General features: G+C 42.2%; 2 protein-coding genes across 5 annotated transcripts in view; both read left to right on the top strand.

The window, feature by feature from the left end:
* The window catches only part of CFAP206 (cilia and flagella associated protein 206), a 41,020-nt gene extending 38,346 nt beyond the window's left edge, over window positions 1-2,674 (top strand). For 3 of the 4 annotated variants that reach the window (XM_038132603.1, XM_038132600.1, XM_038132602.1), the window contains one exon: window positions 768-2,597. In XM_038132603.1, the coding sequence (XP_037988531.1) occupies window positions 768-998 (231 nt within the window). In that variant the 3' untranslated portion in view covers window positions 999-2,597. Of the gene's footprint in view, window positions 1-767 lie in introns of all 4 variants that reach the window. The other variant, XM_038132601.1, reaches the window with a different exon arrangement.
* Window positions 2,633-20,061, top strand: SLC35A1 (solute carrier family 35 member A1). The gene is made up of 8 exons (XM_038132604.1): window positions 2,633-2,876; window positions 6,013-6,190; window positions 11,309-11,468; window positions 11,822-11,974; window positions 13,235-13,301; window positions 17,507-17,683; window positions 18,075-18,209; window positions 19,504-20,061. Exons 1-8 carry the CDS (start codon window positions 2,648-2,650, stop codon window positions 19,632-19,634), a joined length of 1,230 nt encoding a protein of 409 aa, XP_037988532.1. The 5' UTR covers window positions 2,633-2,647; the 3' UTR covers window positions 19,635-20,061.
* Window positions 20,062-20,101: the final 40 nt, after the last annotated feature.

Below are 20,101 nucleotides of genomic sequence, written 5' to 3' on the forward strand. Positions count from 1 at the left end.
ACATTTGGCCAGCTGTATCACTCTCCAGCTTCCGCTGACTCCAGTCTTCACTGACTGGACTGGACTCCACTTGCTGGGAGGGGTCTGAATTCCAGCATGAGACTGCATTTTGTGTATTATGAGGAGAACATTATATCATAATTTACAGTGTTTTACATTGTTGCTGACATAGAAGGCTCAGTAGAATAAGGAACATTTTTTTTGTTTGTTTCAAGTAGTGGCTTTGGAATATTAACACTTTGTGAGAAGTAGTTTTGTTGTTGTATCTACGGCAATTTCTGTGAATAACCAGCTTTAATCATAAATTGCCCTAACTTTTACCCCTTGTCAAGGGGTTAGTGAGCAACGTGGTATAAAAAGGCATTTTTTCACTTTTATCTGATACTTTGTGACACCAACCTCTAAACCTCATCACATTTGGCAGAAACCAGACAAAGACTGGAAGCACTTTCCATGAAAACATTTTATTCTAACAAAACAAAGGTGAAGCATTTAACAAAATTTGAAGGACAATGACCAGTGATATGAAACTATTAAGAGACTAATTTAAAATTGTGTGGGGTACCTAAAGTGCTATTCACACATCTTGTTAGATCAGGATTTACCAAATCACAGTTACAACTGTGTATTGTCAGGAGGGTAAGGTGGGCCATGTTCCAGGTTTGTGAAGCCCACGGATGTAAAATAAACAAACACTCCTGAGTATTTACTGGTGCTAAAATGCTCAAACAAAATTTTGCTTAATCTGATTATTTTTGTGTCTTTAGGCCAACTTGCGCCGCATGTTAACTCATTCCATGCAGACTGATCTCAGCCACATGAGAAGAGAGAACTTCACCCAAGTGTACTTGCCAAAAGATGCTGGCACCCAGACCAAGCGTGACAACTCAAGCAATGTACCCAAACCCCAGATTTTCTTGAAGGGTCTCCGAGGAGGATCATCTCCCACTACTCATATGGTCACAGTAGACTTAACAAGACCACTGGATGAAACTTAAGTGAAAATGAGAAACCTGAAGCTGCATCTTGAATGTGTATATAAAAATCCCTGAATATAAGTGAATTTAGACACTAAAGATTTTGCTGTGTCTGTTGATTCCAGGAACAGTTGGTCTGTTTCATTTATCTTATCTGTTGGGACTGCTGACTGGCATTAAGTGACAGAAGTGATAAGCCTGAAGCACAGATTTTAAATAGCAGTTTAAAATCAAGATGTTCCCAAGGACTTTCACTTCCAACATTTAAATATGTAGCATTTTGGGATTTTACTGAAGTTTTAATGCAACAATTGCATGTTGAAATACTGTCTTTAAGTGAAAAAACTTACTCCAGGAGAGTCATTCAAATGTCACAGCTCCAGCCTTAGAGCAGAATTGTCAGGAAGGCAAAACCAACAAAATGAAACCAGTCTGGGTCCTTGGGCCTGTCTGTTTGTGCTGGCATTAACCCAACCCACTGAGTGTAGACCAAGGCTGGGAGGTTGAGAAGAGGGCTTCTGTCTTGGGTGGTTCTGGCACCCTTTTAGGTCTCTTGCAATTTCTTGGCTAAACAGTGTACTGGTGAGCACGCTGCAAACCATAGGAACTTGACTTCAGGGGACCTTTTTGAAAGCTCTGTTTTGCTTGTGTTTGAAAAACTAAAGCACAACAGAGAAAAAGTTTTTAGCTTTATGTCACTGTGGCAAAGAAATATGTGCCAGGTCTGATCAATGCAACTGCAGATGGTATTTCTGTTTGTGAAAACCTGAATTATTTGAGCTTCAGGATGAAACATCTTCTCAAACAGAAATGGGGTACTTTAAAACAGAGATATTTTTGATGACAATTAAGACTTCCTCAAGCTGCTGTCTGCACAATGTCCAGGTACACAACTGTGATTGCATAGGGCGTGCTAAGGTTTCTAAATCTCTTTTTTTTGGATGTGTGCATTGTGATGCAGTGTGGTTTCCTGGCTCATAGCTAGACAAGCTTGTGACAATGAAGATTCAAGCTGCTGAGTGATTTTTCTGTGGCATTATGCAGGATAGCATTCTCTTGTTTTCCAAGATATTTGGCTTCACTTTTAAAAGTCACAAATCAGGGACGAATCCTCAAAGAATTATTAAAAAAAAAAACAAAGGAGCGTGAGGGGAGCACTAAGAAAGAACTTTGCTAAATTGTTTTTGACTGCATGATTTTCTCTGTTGGGAAAGTAAACTAATCAGTAGCAGCTAGAGGTGCTGCTCCTCCATGTTTTTAAATTATGAGCAGGCACCAATGGTTAGATTATTAATTAAAATATCAATGCAATTACTGGCTCCAGCTCTTTACTTTTTCTTTTTCTCCAGAGAAAAATACCGTGTCCCTTCTTTATTATTGCTGTGATCTCTCTGTATTATCATAATATGCTTTGAGGCTTTTATGTTACAGTTCTTACCAACAAACTGGTATTTCAAGAATCCAGAAATACATTTTATTTAAAAGTAAACCGATGACTGAAATTTCATTTTATCCTACTTTGTTATTTTCCACTGGAGAAGGTACTGCAGTGCTGTAAAATACTGGAGAATACAATTGTAACCTCCATCTCGGTTTTTCTCGCGGCAGAATCGTGTCGGTGGCTACGAGCTTGCTCCTGGCAATCACAAATACGTGTGTGAGATTCCTGGATGTTTGCTGCCGGTGAAACAGTTCCGAAATGCGGCCGGGTGGAGCAGGATGCTCTCCAGGATATCCAGGCGGGACGGAGCTCGACTCGATGGTTCGGCGCGGGCGGCGGGGCGCTCTGGGCGGCCGCGCCGCACTCTATGGTGCGATGGGAGGAGCGGCGGGGCACGGCGGGCGGCCCTGGCCCGGCGGTCCTGGAGCCTTCGGCGAGCACCATGTCGCCTCCGAAAGGTAAGGCCGGCAGCGCGGGGCGCCCGGCGGGTCCCGCGGCTCCCGGGGGGAGCACGGCCGGAGAACGAGGGTAATTTCCACCCGCTTTCCCAAGAGGAAACGCTACCCGCGCGCAGACTCCCCCTGCCTCCCCCGTGCCAGAGGGAGTGGAACTGTCCTCCCCGCTGGGGGCTGTAGCACCGGACGCCACCATCGCGGGAGCGAAGGGGGGGAAGGGGCTACGCGGGGCCGCGGGGTCGCGCTGGGGAGGGGCTCTCCCCGCCTGCTTTCCCTGCCGCTCTCCTCCCGCCGTCCGGGAGCTTCGCCTCGCGGTGCGGCACCGCCGCGTTCCCGGCGTGTGGGCGGCGGGTGCTGCCGGTGCGGGGCTTACTGGGTCCCCGGTACGCCTCCGCCTTTAGGATCAGCCCCAGTCGCGTCTCCCCCTCCACCAGTTCCCCTCTGGGAGCGTCTGACCGTGGCGCAGCGTCTTTGGGGCTTATCCCGGGGCGCAGGCGGTCAGGGCACAGGGACATCCCCTGCGCCCACCATGAGGGCGCCGCTGGTGCCCCTGGAAACGTCGCCGCACCCAGGTGCATATTGGAGTGGAGTGTGTTTAGGTCGGATATTAGGAGAAAATTCTTCACAGAAGGGATGATTAGCTGCTGGAGTGGACTGCCCAGGAAGGTGGTGGAGTCACCATCCCTGGAGATGTGTAAGGAAAGACTGGATGTGGCACTTCGGGGCACGGTGTGGTTCACTTGGCGCTGTTCGGTCATAGGTCAGACTCGATGACACCCAACCTAATTGATTCCCTGATTCTCAGGGATTCTGTGTACAACGAGGCCAGAGCCCACACGGTCCCCAAGCCAGAACCTCGGGCAAGCCAGGAGGGCTTAAATCCGCCAGGACGGCGCTGCCTGCCCCTCTTCCAGCTCCCCCATGGAGGGCCTTGCCCAGTGCTCCCCAGCTCAGGCTTGGCGGGGCCTGGCGGGGTGAGGGGCAGGAGGCTCCCACCAGCGTGTGCCGGGCACCTTTCACCCCAGATAACCTGGCAGGCAGGGCTGTGCTCCCATGCCAGGCTTGGCCCGGGGCTGCCTTCCAGGAGCCCTGGCGGAGCCCTTAGATGAGCCGTGGAGATGTGTGGGAGGCTTGCACTTTTATCCTGAGGCTTTTGGCCTGTCTGGTCCCTTTTTGCCAGAAATAATTTCATCCAGGTGGGATTTACTGAGGAAAAAGCCAAAAGCTTCTTCCAGCTTTTCTTTTCTTTAGGCAGGTGTAAGTTCAGATTTATCAGCAGAAGTTACGGGTGCCCCAACTGTGCTTTCTTCTGCTCCCCTTGGTGCACTGGTACTGATGCAGACCAAAGAAATGTCCAGGCTGAAAATAATTACAAATACCTTTTTACATAATGCTGGAACTATCTAGTCTAGATACTAGATTTGTTATGTCTTGCTGCCTTTGGCTTACCCAAGTTTCCAAATCATTGCCAAATTGGGGCTTTTTTGTTTTTTTTTTTTGTTTTTTTTTTTTTTTTTTTTTTTTTTTTTGTGGTGCATGTCAAATCTTCACGTGTCAAATCACAGCAGTAATATAATTTCTGTCAGCACTGAAACATCATTTGAAGATACGTTTTTGTAAAACCAGATGGGGTTAGTTATATTTCCTGGTTGTAATGCCCTTGTATTTCCTCCCCACAATCCAAATTTAATTTAAAAATGGGTTACAGCTTGTAAGTCTGTTCTAAGCATTGTTAGTCCAAAAATTAATTGCCTCTACCTTTTACAAGTGGTTACTGACGTGGGTAAGATTTTTATCTATGAGGAAGTAGCTAATTTAAATGATTGCAGTGGCAGGAGGTATTAACTGTACCTTGCAGAAATGTTATGCAATTGAAGACATCTCTGGTTTGAAAGTAGCATGAACCAAAGCATTGGTCACACTGGATTCAGCAACTCATTCCTTTATTAAATGAGCAAAGTTATTACAAAATTACTTATCCTGTATCTCGTTCCATAATCAGCAGAGGAATACAAACTTACACCAATTAAAACACATTTCTTTAGGATATTTAGAACATGACAGTGGCCCCAAAGGTGCTGCTGAATGACCTATACCCACCAAAGAGATGCCAAACATAACAATCTACCAGGGTGAAAAAGGATTTTGTAGAAGCCACATGTAGCTATTTCTCATACACACATTTGCTGATGCCTCGTGGTGGGCTTTGCCTTTGTGCAGAGAAATCCCATTTGGAGTTGTGTGCTGTTCTCCTAGCTGGTTCAGATGCAGGCTCAGCCATTCCCTGACCTGGGAATGCACTGGGGTGGCCTGATGGAGCTCTCAGGCCTTGGAGGAGTGTGGATGGATGAAAAACTGCCTTCTTCCAAGGGACCTTGGACAGGCTAACTCCAAAATTTTGCAGGATAGCAGCTGGTCCAGGTCAAAACTGTTGCAAGTATTGCTACTGTTGCGGGAGTATATCAGTGGGGAAGACAGAGGGGATAACACAAATGATACTCAGTCCTTGTGTGATTTAATTTACTGCAAGAGCCTTAACCTTTGACCTTTCCACAGGGATTTTTTTCAAGAAAGTGCTTTGTGTGAAGTCCCATCACCATTCAGAGCAAAATCTTCTTTTGCTAACTTAGGTGGAAAATAGGGCTGACAGAAATGCTGCCTTTTTTATTAAGATTTGCTAGATTTCTTTGCTTAAACTGAGCTTTTCCTCTCTTTTTGCTTTTGCTAGTCTGCCAACGCTCTTTGTGTCAGAGTTCATTCGGTATATTACACGAAGAGGATCAGCTGCCATTTCAGAGCGAGTGCCTACTGTCAGCTAGAGAGCAGGAAAGCACAGGAAGACTTTTTGATTGTTATTAGAGAAATGTTAATGTATAATTAGTTTTTTTCTGGAATGAAGGATGATTACAATGGCAAGAGAGCATCTCATTTTCATACACTTGGAGTTCCTGTACAACCTTCTTTGAGAAGGCTGCAATACTTAACCAAAATTTTTTTATGGAAAGTGTTTCCTAACATTGTAATTATTGTCTGCTAACACTGTGGTGTTTGATACACCCCTCTTGCTGGAGAACACACTGTTTCAGTTCTTAAATTAAAATGGGGGTCGCGCTGAGTCGTCTCCTCTGCTTTGTTTCAGAAAATGTCAGCTTACTGTTCAAGCTGTACTGCCTCACGGTGATGACCCTGGTTGCTGCCACATACACAGTGGCACTGCGCTACACCAGGACAGTGCAGACAGAGCTCTACTTTTCAACGACGGCTGTGTGTGTCACTGAAGTTATCAAGCTGTTCCTGAGCGTGGGCATCCTGGCCAAGTAAGTGTGGGAGTGCTGATCAGTGTTTTGAAAACCAGTCCTTGCTTCTAACCTCAGATTCTCTGGTCCTGAAGTGCAGGTATGTTTGAGAATGTGGCTGGATAATGGTGCTGGGGAAGGGTAATTTAGAGCAGGTTAGAGCTTGTGAGTCCTCATCAACTGAAACTGTTTTGTATACAGCACAATATTCAGGTGTATCCTTTCTACATCTTTTCTATTTTTGTATGCTTTGGAATCAGTTCAGAGTGTCAGCATGGATTATCCGTGATGTTTTGGTGTTTAAGATGTTGGCGTAGATGAAAGTTGGACTTTGATCATCTGCTGTGAGCCATCATCTGCTGAGTTACGTAAAATTCTAATGTTTCTACTAATAAATTATCCCAAACAATGTTGCAGACAGACATTTTGCTGTCTCTAATAATCTGCAAGCCACTGCTGAAAGACTGTGACCAAAAAAAATTAGTTTCTGTAATCCCAAACTACTGCAAAGAACTAGAACTTTAGTCCATGCATGAGCACCTCAAGTAGGGAGGCTATCAGTCTTCTGCCTTTCCTCCTTTTCAGCTTCCCTGTGCTACATCCTTCCCAAGAAGAATCTTTATATTCTGAACTTTTCCAAAGCGCAGTTCTGGTTGCTGTGGTAGAATTTGTTCCTTTAGAGTCTTTGTCTCTGTGGCTTGTGGTACATCAGAAGGCTGGCTGTTATGTGCTAGAGGATCATGGAGTCACATGATGTACTTCAGATTTTCATCAGCTCTTTTCCTCTTATCACACAAATGGCATTTTCCTTGCTTTAGAAGCGAGGCAATATTTGAATTTGGTAAGGCAACTGTGACAAACTGCTGTTTTTCTTTAACCTTTCATTAAATGGAATGTGTTAGAGAAGGCAGATGTGACCAGTGGGGAATGTCTATTTTTCTTTACATGCACCCTGGACTTCTCTGTCAGCACAAAATGCTGGCAAGAAATGACTCTGCTGACGTGGTTCTGCTGTGGTTCTCACTGTTGTGACCAATGAGGATCCCACTTCCTCTCTGGAGTCTGTAGCAGCCCATGCTTCCCAATAGTGAGGGTAGAGGGCTACTTCTGGGTAGCCTCAGCTGCGTGGGTAATTTGTCAAATCTTGTGCACCTGGGATCCAGGCTGTTTATAGTACACCTGGTGCAGCAGGGTAAGCAATCCCTTTTGTTAAGGGTCTGTAATATTTGGTTCATTAAATGTATGAATGGTCTTTTTTTCTTAATTAAAGTAAGATTTACCTAATTAAAAACTAAATTACTTTTAACTCAGAAAGAAGTCTTAGCATGTTGATGTTTTTAGAACAGCCCTGCACAGCAAAAAGTCTCTGTAGCCCATTATTTTCCCTTTGTCGGCAGAGGATGTGTGGAATGGAAGTGTAGCCAAGGGGGCAAGCATGGGCTGAGCTTTCCTTAGCTGGTGGCAGAAACTTATGGAGCCTGTTGTTTTGTGTTGACAGATATGATTAATAATCTTTCCCCCTTCATTTTGCTTTTCATAACTCTACAGATCTGTGTTTTCATCAGTGATTTATTTTCTAAGCCAGGAGTCCTCACTTAATTTTTCTGGGATCATCATGGTACTCATCCTTAGAGCATTTCCAGTATTGTTACATCCCTTTGGAAACAGGATCCAGAGCTGCATGCTGTATTCAGGATGTGAACATGCCATGGCAGAGGGTGAAGCTGTTTTCTCTCTCAGCCTCAGTTTCTTTCCTAAGGATTCTGCTCATTTCTCTGAAGCTGATGCCGTCCTTGAGCTGGTGCCATCCAAGAACTACTTGCATTTTTTTGCCAGGTGCCCGTAATTAGATGAGAGAGGGTTGCTGTATATAGGGATGGCCATTTCCTATGGTTCTTTCCCATTTATTGACACCCGAGCCTTATTTACCAGTTAAAATGGGGAGAATCAGATTCACTGAGCTGTTTGGAGGTTATAATATCTGTTCTGATCAGCTGGTGGGGTTTTTTTCTCCCTAGCTGAGGGAGGGATGGGCACCAGCAGACACTATTCATCAGGCCATGCTCACCTCTCCTTGGTAGCATGTCTGGCATGCTGGTGGGTCCAAAAGTTGCCAATTTTCTAGTAACCTCTCCTTTCAGATCACTTATGAATATGCTGAACAGCATCAATTCCAGCACAGCTTCCTTCAGTTTTAAATCCTAACCAATTTGTCTCACCCAAGGTAAGGTGCCTTTGTAGTTCAGTAACCAGTCCTGTTTTTTAATGTACAGCAGCATACATTTGTGTGGGTACCTTTGCTTTTTGAAAGAGATAGTGTTGGTAACTGCAGTATACAGGATACTAGAGTACAACTTTCCCACTGTTCCAGCTGCCAAATTTGTTTTCTTCCACATTATTACATGATGCCTTCACTATTTACTCTTAAAGGCATCTCCTGGAGGGCACATTAAATGGATGAACGCCAAAGAATTGTCTTTCAAAAGAGAAGCTTATAGTTTAAGCTGTGCTAATTGTTAACTGAAGTATACTCTCCGTTTCTCGTGCTTATTTGAAGTCCTGTTCACCATGTGGTAATAGCATTTGTTACATTCTGAGCTGGTACATAACTACTTAGTAGTGGATGAAGAAAAGCAGAGCTGTTTTGCAAATTCTAGTTTTAACTTCACCTTTTCTAACAAATGTGGTTTTCTGTTGCATAACTGATAGTTATTAGTATCTCTCACCTCTTCATACCTAGAAATTGGCTTTGTCAATGGGGTAATGAATTTATGAAAGGGGAAATGGCTTTAAAGTGAAACAAAATAGATATTAGGAATAAATTCTTTAGTGTGAGGGTGGTGAATCTCTGAGACAGGCTGCCCAGAGATGTGGTGGATGCCCCAACACTGTAGATGTTCAAGACCAGGCTGGATGGGGCTTGGAGCAAACTGGTCTAGTGGAAGTTGTCCCTGCCCATGGCAGGGATGTTGGAACAAGATGGTGTTAGGGTCTCTTCCAACCTCAACCATTCTACAAAGAAAATTGATAATGTTTTAAAATTCAAACCCAGATTAACATCAGGAAAGCTGAATTTAAGCTAGATAATTGTTTATTTTCTAATTTGATCTTGCCGCGTACTTCTTCGGGCACCTAATTTTGCATTATCAGCTGTGCATGGAGGTTTGCTTTAAGTTGTTTTTTGGTCATGTACTCAATTCAACTTACAGTTAGAGATTCTTGGTAAGTGCATGCTTCAGAAAGCACATCCGCTGCACAGATGAACTATTAGATAGTTTGTCTTCTTGTCCTCAAAATCTAAAGGGAAGATGGTGATTATTAGACACATGTTATTCTTCATTGCTGAAATTTTGTTCTTTAAGTCAAAGTAGACAGAAACTACTGTTGCTGCTGTGACTTTAAAAATGTGATCAGCAAATTCACTGAGCATGGTCTGGAACAGAAGCAGTTTAAATGATATTTTAAATATTATTTAAAAATATTTTAAATATTATTTTATAGTTTAAATATTTTTTTCTTGTCTGACAGCCCACCTTAGTATCAATGAATAGAAGAAGTTACTCCTGTGTGCCTGTGTGGTTTTTTTTTTTTTGCTTCTTATTTTCATAGAGTAGAACCATCTCTGTGCTAAATATATTTTATTTTCAGCCAGACATTTGAGATAGAAATGCTTTAGTCCAGCTGTACTTGGGAATTACCCAATTTTCTTGTACATGTTATCTCCCAGTCCTAGACAATGTAATAAATACATTCAGAGATTGAACAAACCAAAAAAAAATCTGCCCATAATATCAATGACTCCTAACATTTTATACCGTTCTATATCTAGTGCAATTAACCATGGTGAGCTGTAGCATGAGCTCTTCCCCTTTCTTATATTGCACACTTCACTTTAAGTGCTATTTGTCCATGGATTTTCTTGCCACGGTTGTTCCCTATGGCCAGACATGTCTGGTTTTTTGTGTGTACTTTCTGTTACAGAAAAATACAAAAAGAATCCCTTGCAGCTGCTTGTATAATGACTGCTCTCCTTACCAGGGAAAATAAAACAGGAAAAGGAAGTATATGCTTGGTGCAAGTAGGGAGGAAGGCAAGGAAGGAGAGAAGTTTGGATGGATGGATCATGAGAGGGTAAAGCCTGTAAATCTTCAGAGAGGAGAAGTTGAACAACTGGAGTACCGAGTCAGTGGTTGATCAGGAAAGGAAAATATTCTGAAACAAGGTTGAAACTATTTATTCATACAAGTGTGCAATAGAACCACAAGGAAAATTAAATTTAAGAGCAATACAACTTACAAGTTGAAAGGCCTGTGGGAGGGGGCAGGAATGATTTTGGATGTTGGTATTTGTCAGTGCTAAGCGAGAGAAGATTGGAAAGGGGGGCCATGGGAGAACTAGAAAGAGTAATGGAGCAGTAGCAACAAGTAAACAGCAAATGTCAGATTGATGTACAAGTGATAAGGGAGTACCAGTAATGCAGAGGGCAGCTGTGAAAAGCTGAGTAGCAAACTGCCAAAGCAGCCAGCAGTTCTTCCCCTTTGCCTGCTCTGTCACACACTGTAATTACTTGAAGGAGAGGTGTGAAATGCAAAGACAGGGACAGGCGACAGGGAGCCCCCACACACCCGCGAGACCTCATCATGTGTGTGCTGGTGCTGCTCCAGCATCTCCCATAGCACAAGTGAGACTGGGAACCTATGGCTGACTGAGGAATGAGAGGATTTTCTAGGTAAGTAGTGTGCAAGGGTACAATCCTTTTTTGACTGTACTGTGAGGCCTAGTTTAAAGGGCATCTGGAAAATCATGGGCATTTGACATCACACACAAGCATTAATACCCAGTGAAAAAGGGAAGATGTGAACAACAGCCTTCTGTTCCACTGTCTATATTGACACACTGCTACACATTAATGCATCTAACTTCCTGATTCCAGAATGTCTCTTGCCTTCGGGGCTTTCTGCTTGTTGAAAACCTCACTTGTTTTTTGCCAGTTAACCTTTCTTTTCTTTTATGAGCAGAAAGTACAACTGATCGTGGAAGACAGATTTTCAGCCCACCCAAGGGATTCATTGATTTGATTTCTGTTTTAAAATACCAGTTTAGGAATGCCCTCCATTATGCTAATATTTTATTTTGCAGAGAAACTGGAAGTCTGACAAGGTTAATAACATCTTTAAAAGAAAATGTATTCGGAAGTCCTAAAGAATTGCTAAAGTTAAGTGTTCCATCTGTGGTGTACGCTCTCCAAAACAATATGGCATTCGTGGCTCTTAGCAACTTGGATGCTGCAGTCTATCAGGTAATACAGGTTTCTGTCCGTAACAGACCTGGAAATATATTTCTCTTTCCTGGTTCATTAGGCACATGTGTCAGGTATCTGCCTGGCACACAGCACTCTCTTCAGCCTCGGTGTTAAAAGCAAAACTGTGCTTTGTTCTATTCAGAGCATACGCTCTGCTGCAGAGCTCTGGATTTCTGAGCCGAGCCACTCACTCACTTCAAATTCAAGTTTTTGTAGTTGGTGATGTATGTGTAGGAAATCAATGAATATAAAAATCTGTCATTCTGTAGTTGAATTTTTCTATTTTATTTTCTTGTTTTGGAGGAGTTTATAAAACCGTGTCCTCTACACTACATTCCCATCTTTTTTAGGTGACATACCAGTTGAAGATCCCTTGTACAGCTTTATGTACAGTCCTGATGCTGAGCCGTACCCTTAGTAAGTTGCAGTGGTTCTCTGTCTTCATGCTGTGTGGTGGTGTTACCCTTGTTCAGTGGGAGCCTGCTCAGGCTACAAAAGTACAGGTAAGAGTTAAAACTTTCCCTCTTCAGATAAAGAATAAACGATCCTTGATCCTTGGCTTTCACTTTTACTGTGTACCGCCAGTTCAGGCAGGCTTGTGGTATTGCTCTGGTCTCACTTGGAAATGCAACGTATTGCTACAATTAGTATAAATTACCACGGCCATCATAATCTAATACCCCATCCTAGGAGCGTCTGAGTAATAGATTGTTTCCAGCAGTTGTTGGACTGTTGGTAACGTTGTAATTGTTGGAATAGACAACTTGGAATCAAAGCACTGGGAGGAATTAGGAGCAAAACTCCAGTGCAGTGTGGGTGTGTCATTTAAACACACCCTTCAGAGGCACTGACTTAATACTGTTTGTAGGGAGAAACAAATGTCTTCTGTTTCTTAGGTCATAGCTGCTGCCCAGCTGCATTAGCGGGAAAGGTAGGTCATGCCTCTGGGAGTACTGGCCACAGCCAAGTAGACAGTGCCTCTGAGCACTGTGAGAGAGCCCACAGAAAGTGAAACACCACACAGCTACACTGAGCTGATCTGAGGGACAGCCCTAGATGAGCAAGGGCACACGGTGCTGCAGTGGCATGCTGATAATTTTGCTGTACTTAATGAAGTAACTCTGTGCCCTGGTTTTGACTGGGAGAGAATTAAATTTCTTCCTAGTAGCTGGTTCAGTGCTGTGTTTTGCATTTAGTATGAGAACAATGTTGGTAACACTGGTGTTTAAATTGTGCCACAGTAGTGCTTAACCATGAGTCCAGGGTTTTTCAGTGTCTCCTGCTCTGCCAGTGAGGAGGGGCACAAGAAACCAGGACGGAGCATGGCCAGGACAGCTGACCTGAACTGGCCAAAGAGATATGCCATACCATAGAATGTTACACCCAGTATAGAAAATCAGGGGATTTGGCCAGGAGGGGCTGATTGCTGCTGCAGGATGGGCTGGGAATCTCTCAGCAGGTGGTGATCAATTACTTTGTGCATCACTTAATTTTCTTGGCTTTTATATCTCTCTCTTCTTTTGTTAATACTAGAATTATTAGTAATTTTTATTTTGATTTAGTTATTAAACTGTGCTTATATCAACCCACAAAGTTTACCTTTTGTTTTCAATTCTTCTCCCCACTGTGGGGCTTGGGGAGAATGAGTGAGAAGCTGGGTAGTGCTTAGTTGCTGGCTGAATTTAAACCACAGCACTCTGGAATTAATTATTGTGAATGACTGAAGTGCTGTATCCTTTTTAAGATAATGGTTGATGTTGCAGGTGGAGCAGAACCCATGGCTAGGGTTTGGAGCGATTGCTGTGGCAGTGTTTTGTTCAGGATTTGCAGGTACAGTATTATTTCTGTATGTGGGCTCTATCTAAAGGACTGGAGAACTCTCAGTGCTTAAAACTGAACATTCTACATTTGTTAAATTTCTTCGTCTAATAGTTTATTCCCTCTGCCCATAACTGTCTTCTACTTTTGGTAATTATGGCAGATTCATAACATGATTACTCCCATTGTCAAGCAAATGATAGGAGCATGTACCATTGGTTTTACACGATGCAACATAGAGGGCTGGTTTGCAATTGGAAGTGTCTTTCAAATGCTGTGAATGAGACTGTAGGGAGCAGCGTAATGACTCACTCCGTACATTTAATTAATGTACATCAATTTTACAAAGTTTACTTTGCAGTGAATAGCTCCCCTTTGGTGATCACATGAAATACTTGCATTTTTTTACAAGGGGAACTGAGCTCCTTGCTCGGTTCTGTACCAGCTCAGCCCTGAAATACACGTTGCCATAGTTCTGTAGGTGGAAAGTCTAACTGGGATGTAGAGGGAGCATGAGGAAGGCAGAGAGTTAGAGTAGTAGCAGGAAGCCTGGATCAACTCAGTGAAGGATTTTTGGTTTTGTTTATTTTTGCTTTGTTCTACAACCAGTGTCTCCTCTCAGTGTAGTTTTTTTCTCTGGCTTCTGGAGAAGGACACCAAAACTTTGGGACAAGTGAACTGGTGTTCAGAAATAAAGAAATGCAAGTTACTTGTTAATTTTAAATTTGGCTCACAGAGGCATATTCCCCTGGCTGTAAACTGGATTCTTCTCCTCTCCCCTGTAAAAAACAAGGTACTATCACCCACCTCTAGTACTGGAAAATCTTGCAAGATGATCTTGTGCTGTGCATAGATGCTCATTACTCATGGAAAAACATTCTGGTGGGTAGAGGAGGAGAGTGTCATTCTTATTTGGTGTAGTTTCAGTAAAATAGGCACTTTGAAGCAGAAATACTAAATAAAACTGTATAGAGCTCAGTCAGCTTTTCCTGGAAGGTTATGAATTTCCTCATTTAAGTAGATGCTCCAAAGCTGCAAGAGAAAATATGCCTTCAGAGTCTCCTAAAACTCCTGCTTTCCCAGGTAATGTGGGTCAACAGCTGTGCTTCCAAAGACCTGCAAATTCAGAGCACTGACAGGCTGATGCAGGCAGCGTGAGACACTTAGCGCTTTCTCCTCCTGCAAAAGGATTGCAGCTTGGGTTTCCCTGCTGACAGCTGAAGCTCTGGGGCAGCTGGGAGGGACCGTGTGTTTCATCCACAGAGCTCCTTGTGCCCTTGGGGCTTTACATGTTGAAAACATAAATTCTATTCAAATTTCCTTCCTGTTCTTCCTTCCCACGCTCACATGAAGCAGTTATTTTGCCATTAGACCTCCAGTTTCTGGACTGACCATGTTTTATGGAGTGTTTTGTTAGTCCAGCAAAATGAAAAAAGGTTGTGTGTGTTTGTCTCTTAGAGATGGAAAAGAAGTTTTTTCTTCAAATTGCTGATCCTGTGATAATTTCCAAGTATCTGGGGCCCCAGAAATGCTTTTAAAAGCATTGGAGGGATAATTTAGTGGCAGATCCTTTGTGACTTAAAACAGTTCTAAGGAGTAGATTCTCCTAATCAGCCCCCATTCTTTCCTTCTTCTTGCCTAGTGGATTTGTGAATTGTATATTCACAAATCTAGAAGTACCGTTTTATTGATTTGCGTACTATTTTCTCAGTTTATAACATTTACAAGTATGGTTTGTTATAAACATAGTTGCCAATTAAATTGAATCAATAATTTGCGAGAGCCAAATTATGCTAAAATAACAAAGTATAAAATTTATTTCGCGTTCTAATGACAAAATCTGGGTCAGCCACGAATCGATCATTCAGAGTCTAGCGCAGGACTAGGCTTTGGGTGACACACATACACAGCTCTGAGCCCCTGTATGCGTCACAGTGGTAGTAGCACACCATAGCCGTGTCTTAGTCCAGTTCTTATACTCTTTTTCTTGCCACAGGCCAGGATGTTCTTTGTCCTTTTCTTAATCAGGTAAGTCCCAAAGCTTCTCCGGTCTCAGGATAAAGTTATCAGATGGAAGACAGTCCAGTTCTCGATGTCTTGGGAATAATTCATAGGCTTTTTGTCTCATGCTAGACAGAACTTGAGAGCCGCGCTTACAAAATACAAAACCATACAAAACCCGGTCATGGAAGATATACAAGTTAAACAGTCCCTTACTGGTAGTTCTTTGCATGTTAAAGGATTTCCCAGAAACGGACTATAGGCTTGAATGGATTACCATCAGATATGTCATCTCCCCTGACTATCTGTAGCCAGGTGTGCCACTAGTGGCTTACTCTTTACTTAGTTAGAATTTCTGAAATCCTGTGCTGCTTCCCCTTCTCCACATGTAAATGTAGTCAGGCTATGTGTGGTATGTGTATGACAACAGATTTCCCAACCCCTGAAAGCCACTTTCCTTAGCTTTTGGGAACTTGCCCGGGCAAGCCTCCTGTGATAGTAAAAGAGACCCCCATCTTCTCATAACCAACCTTAGCTTATTCCATTATGTTCACATTTATAGCTATATTACATTCAGCACATCACTTTATTTTCCTATGAATTTTGACATATTTATAACAGGTTCATACTCAAGCCAAACTTCTGTTATGTTGATTACACCTCATTGTGCTCTATGGGTCTTCTCAGGGTGCAGAGATCTCAAGGTAATTATTCTGGGTTATTTTAAAGGCTGCAATCATTAAACAACAACAAACCAGTATTGTTACACGTCAAACATTTATATTCTTATGAGGTAATACAATATTTCCTTGGTTTTATAATTATTTGAACCCCTGAAGTATAAATCTGCCTTCTCATTTATTCACCATAAGTACTCACTGTATTCTATTAAATTATAAATTGCATTTTTCACTAATAAAAGAGTAGAAAGACCTTCCTTGAAGCTAATTTGGGGATTTTTGCCAGGGGAGGGGTGTGTGCCTAGGGCTTCTAACACACGGGTCTTTGTGCCACCTTTGTTGGTTCCATATTATTTTCTCATATTGTATAAAGGACGGTGTGCGATACTAATCACCAATAAACTTCTAGTCAATAGGGCTCTCACCAGAAGGTCATGGAAGGCACTGGTAAGAGTCCTGCAAACTGCTTTCTTTGTTTTGAAATGTAGAGGAAATTCCAGAGCTTGGAAGAGTCCTGATTGGGTGAGCAATGGTTAAAAAGGCAGGTGGTGAGGGCCTTGCCAAATGTCTGACAAATGCCTCCCCAGTAGAATAATGAAGAAGTATTTGGGGAGTTTCAGTAGTGCAAAGCAGAAAAACAATGCTCTTCAATGTGGTATCAAGACTAGAGCTTTAGATTAAAATGAATTCCACTTCCTCAAAACCGACCTGTATTTTCAATTAGCAGAAGGCCTCAGTTTTGATTTGCTCTTGTAATCCCCTGAAGCTGTGGTTTCAGAACGAGCTGCTCTGCCAAGTGCTCTGTCAGCACAAAGCTCCTGAGGAGTTTTCAGTTTCAGTACTGAGGTAATGTAGAGCCTCCCTTCCTCCCCTACCATCCGAGAAAAATCAGACTAAAATAAATTAAAACTAAAATCAACTTAAAATTATTTTCATGGAGGCTGTGGATTGAAAAATGGTAGAGATAGGAAAGGGTAAGGATAAACAGGATTGAGGGAGACCTTCCCGTTGAGTCAAAGCAGATCCCCTTGCTAAACTTAGTCCCGGACTTGACCAATAGTTTAGGCCTGAAGGTTTTAACTGCACTTAAACTGCACTTAAACGTAACAGCCTAATTGAAACAATTTAACAAAATATTCTATGAGACAACAGTAACTCCTTATAGGGCTAAATTAGTTCCGAATCTGAAGTACTTGAGAACGTAAGAGAGGAACATTCATAGTCCCTTTGCTGTAGCATATTCATGCTCACACAGATGTGAAGGAGTTAGTACAAGGTGGAAAATGCCCCTCGAGTTCAGTGAAGTACTCCCAAGGGATGCCTTTTCATCTTCTCAGCGGGCCAGGGGTTGAGCCTTGAGGAGTGACAGCACCAGCCCTGGATCCATCATTGGTGTTCAGCAGTGGTCTTCCACAGACAGTGAATTTGAGAGTTTGCTGGCTCTAAGAGGTCGTCTGGTTTTAAAATGCAATAAACCATTAATCATTATTTTCACTGAAATATTTTCAGGTTTTTGTTTGTTTTGTTTTTTTTCAGGAGTTTATTTTGAAAAGGTGTTAAAGAGTTCAGATACTTCCTTGTGGGTGAGGAACATTCAGCTGTACTTATCTGGGATTGTGGTCAATTTATTTGTTGTGTACATGTCCGATGGAGCCAAAGTTCTTGAGAAAGGGTTTTTCTATGGCTACACATACTACGTCTGGTTTGTTGTCTGTAAGTATCTTGTGGTTTTTGTCTTTTAACATTGTTTTTCTTCTTTAACAATGATACAACTGATTGCACGAAGCTACAAATTCAGTCTGACACACTCTCAACTGTGTTTTGAGGGATTTTATTTAAAAGTATCATTTTCTTGGAAGTTATTCACTTATTCAATTTAAAATTGTGCTGAAACAGCAGCCTAAATAATTGACGAGCAAGTAGATCATCTTTAAATGAGTTATATCTTATTTACTGGTATGCCATGTAGACATCCCATTCCACTGAATGATCTGTTAAATCATTAATTAGGACAATGTAGGAGCACGTTAGTGAAATAAAATGCATAATTTTAAGAGTAACCTATTGCACCTGTACTTATGGTAACACCTCATCTGCTTCCCAGTTCTGGCCAGCGTGGGTGGCCTCTACACCTCGGTGGTTGTTAAGTACACAGATAACATCATGAAAGGCTTTTCTGCAGCGGCAGCCATTGTTCTCTCTACTGTGGCATCAGTCATCCTCTTTGGCCTCCAGATAAGTAAGTGCCTTTTTGCCTTTGATTTGTGCGTGTTTTCCTGCCTGCCCAGCCTGCTGCGCACAGCTCATACCAAAGCCAAACCTCTCAGTTTTTCTGGTTTTGGCTTCAAGTCTTCTCCAGGACTCCTGTGCACTAATGCATCATCGGTCCCTGTTGTGGTGCGCAAAGGTGCCTGATGACTCCGTGCTTTAAAAGGCATCAGTGCTTTGTTCTTTCAGAGGCATCTGCAACTTCAAACAGAAAGAACCTTTCTGGTTTAAACAGCTTCATTTTCATGCATCACTTTCTGCTGCACTTTAGTGTGTGATACAGCTGTTTACCTGGAACTGCTGTTGATGGGTTATTATTTCTTGTTGGGTTTAGTACAGCCAGTGCCAAATTAATTCCTCAGCTATTTCTTCAAGGGCTTTACACATACCTAATGAGTTAACACCCACTACTGCATTAACTTTTACTTTCCCCCTCTGCTCTGGACACCACCATGAGAGAAAGTCAAAGAGCAGCTGGGGTTGTGCCTGACTGATGTGGTGAATGTCTTTGAGAGGAAACAGCAGATGGCTCTGGGCTGTTCTGCAATTTTCTCCCCAGTCAAGTCTGTGTCTGATACTATGCCCGGCACTCCTGCTCAGTCCTTCACTGTTTAGTTGTGGGTAGTTTCCTACCTTAATCCAAAGATGGTGTGGGAAAATGGGGAGAAAACTAGCTTTTTCATGTAGTATTAGTGAGACAAAACTTAAGGAAAGTTTGCATAAGGAGAAAATAATCAGTGTTTGGCTGCAAAAGAGCACCATAAAGCAAGGGATGAAAAAATTTTAAAAACTTACTTGGGCAGTGTTTTCTTGACAGTTGACACAAATCAAACCTGGACTAATGATCTTTCTGTGAAAGCCTCATTAATAGAGTTTCTTAATAACTCTAGACATGGAAAGGCAAAAAAGGTGTTATCACAGGGTGCTTTACTACATCCATTGGCTTTTTATGATTTAAGTTTATTGTAAAGTAAGCCTGTACAGATGGCACCTGGTACTGCAGGACATGCTTTACTCTTGTTTTTATGACCACCACCACCACCATATTCTTACTATGAGACCAACTGGAACTTTGTGGGGATTGTACACACTCAAAAGATCCCAGTGACAGAGGGTGAAGATAAATGCTGTGACTTATCAATAGTTTGCTGTCTTACTTAGTTTTGGGTAACTTCAATACTGTCATTCAGATATCATAACTTACACGGCTTGCTGAAGGTTTCTTATATGAATGTATTTATTTAAACTATTTTGTCTTCTTTCAGCTGTTACCTTCTCCCTGGGTACTCTCCTGGTGTGTATTTCTATTTACCTCTATGGATTACCTCGACAAGACACCACAAAAATCCAGCCTTCAGAGACTAAAACCTCTAAAGAGAGACTTGCTACTGTGTGATGTTGTCCATAAAAATGGACAGATGGACAAGAGAAAAAACAGACTTTAAAAAAAACTTTTTTTTTTCAAAATTAGCCTTAAGCTAGTCATGAAATGGTTTAAGTGTGATAGACTAAAAACAGAAGTTAGTTCTGTTTTACATGTGGAGTTTCCAGTGGCTGACACTGAGGCTACACTGCAGCTGAGGAGCTGGCTGAGTATTTTATGGAAGGTATTCTTCATTCACATTGACAATGAAGAGTCTCATTTGCAAGGAAAACCCAATGAAGGAACTGATCACTCAATTGTATATAATGTATATAACAGAGGGAAATCGGTTCTTTGTGTATTTGATAAACTGTCTTGCTCTTTGAGGGCAGAAATGCCTGAAAAGCTTCATAAAAAAAGCCTATTAAAAAAAGCAACTACTGCCACCCTTTTCTCTTAAGATACTTGGCAATTGCAGTTTGATTAATGCAATTAATGCA

Source organism: Motacilla alba, chromosome 3 (assembly GCF_015832195.1).
Source record: "Motacilla alba alba isolate MOTALB_02 chromosome 3, Motacilla_alba_V1.0_pri, whole genome shotgun sequence".
Lineage (NCBI taxonomy): Eukaryota > Metazoa > Chordata > Aves > Passeriformes > Motacillidae > Motacilla > Motacilla alba.

Coding starts and splice junctions, on each gene's coding strand:
- SLC35A1 (XM_038132604.1), top strand. CDS start 2,648: ATGTTTGCTGCCGGTGAAACAGTTCCGAAATGCGGCCGGGTGGAGCAG. Junction 11,975..13,234: donor CTCAGGCTACAAAAGTACAG/GTAAGAGTTAAA, acceptor TTGATGTTGCAG/GTGGAGCAGAACCCATGGCT. Junction 18,210..19,503: donor CCTCTTTGGCCTCCAGATAA/GTAAGTGCCTTT, acceptor GTCTTCTTTCAG/CTGTTACCTTCTCCCTGGGT.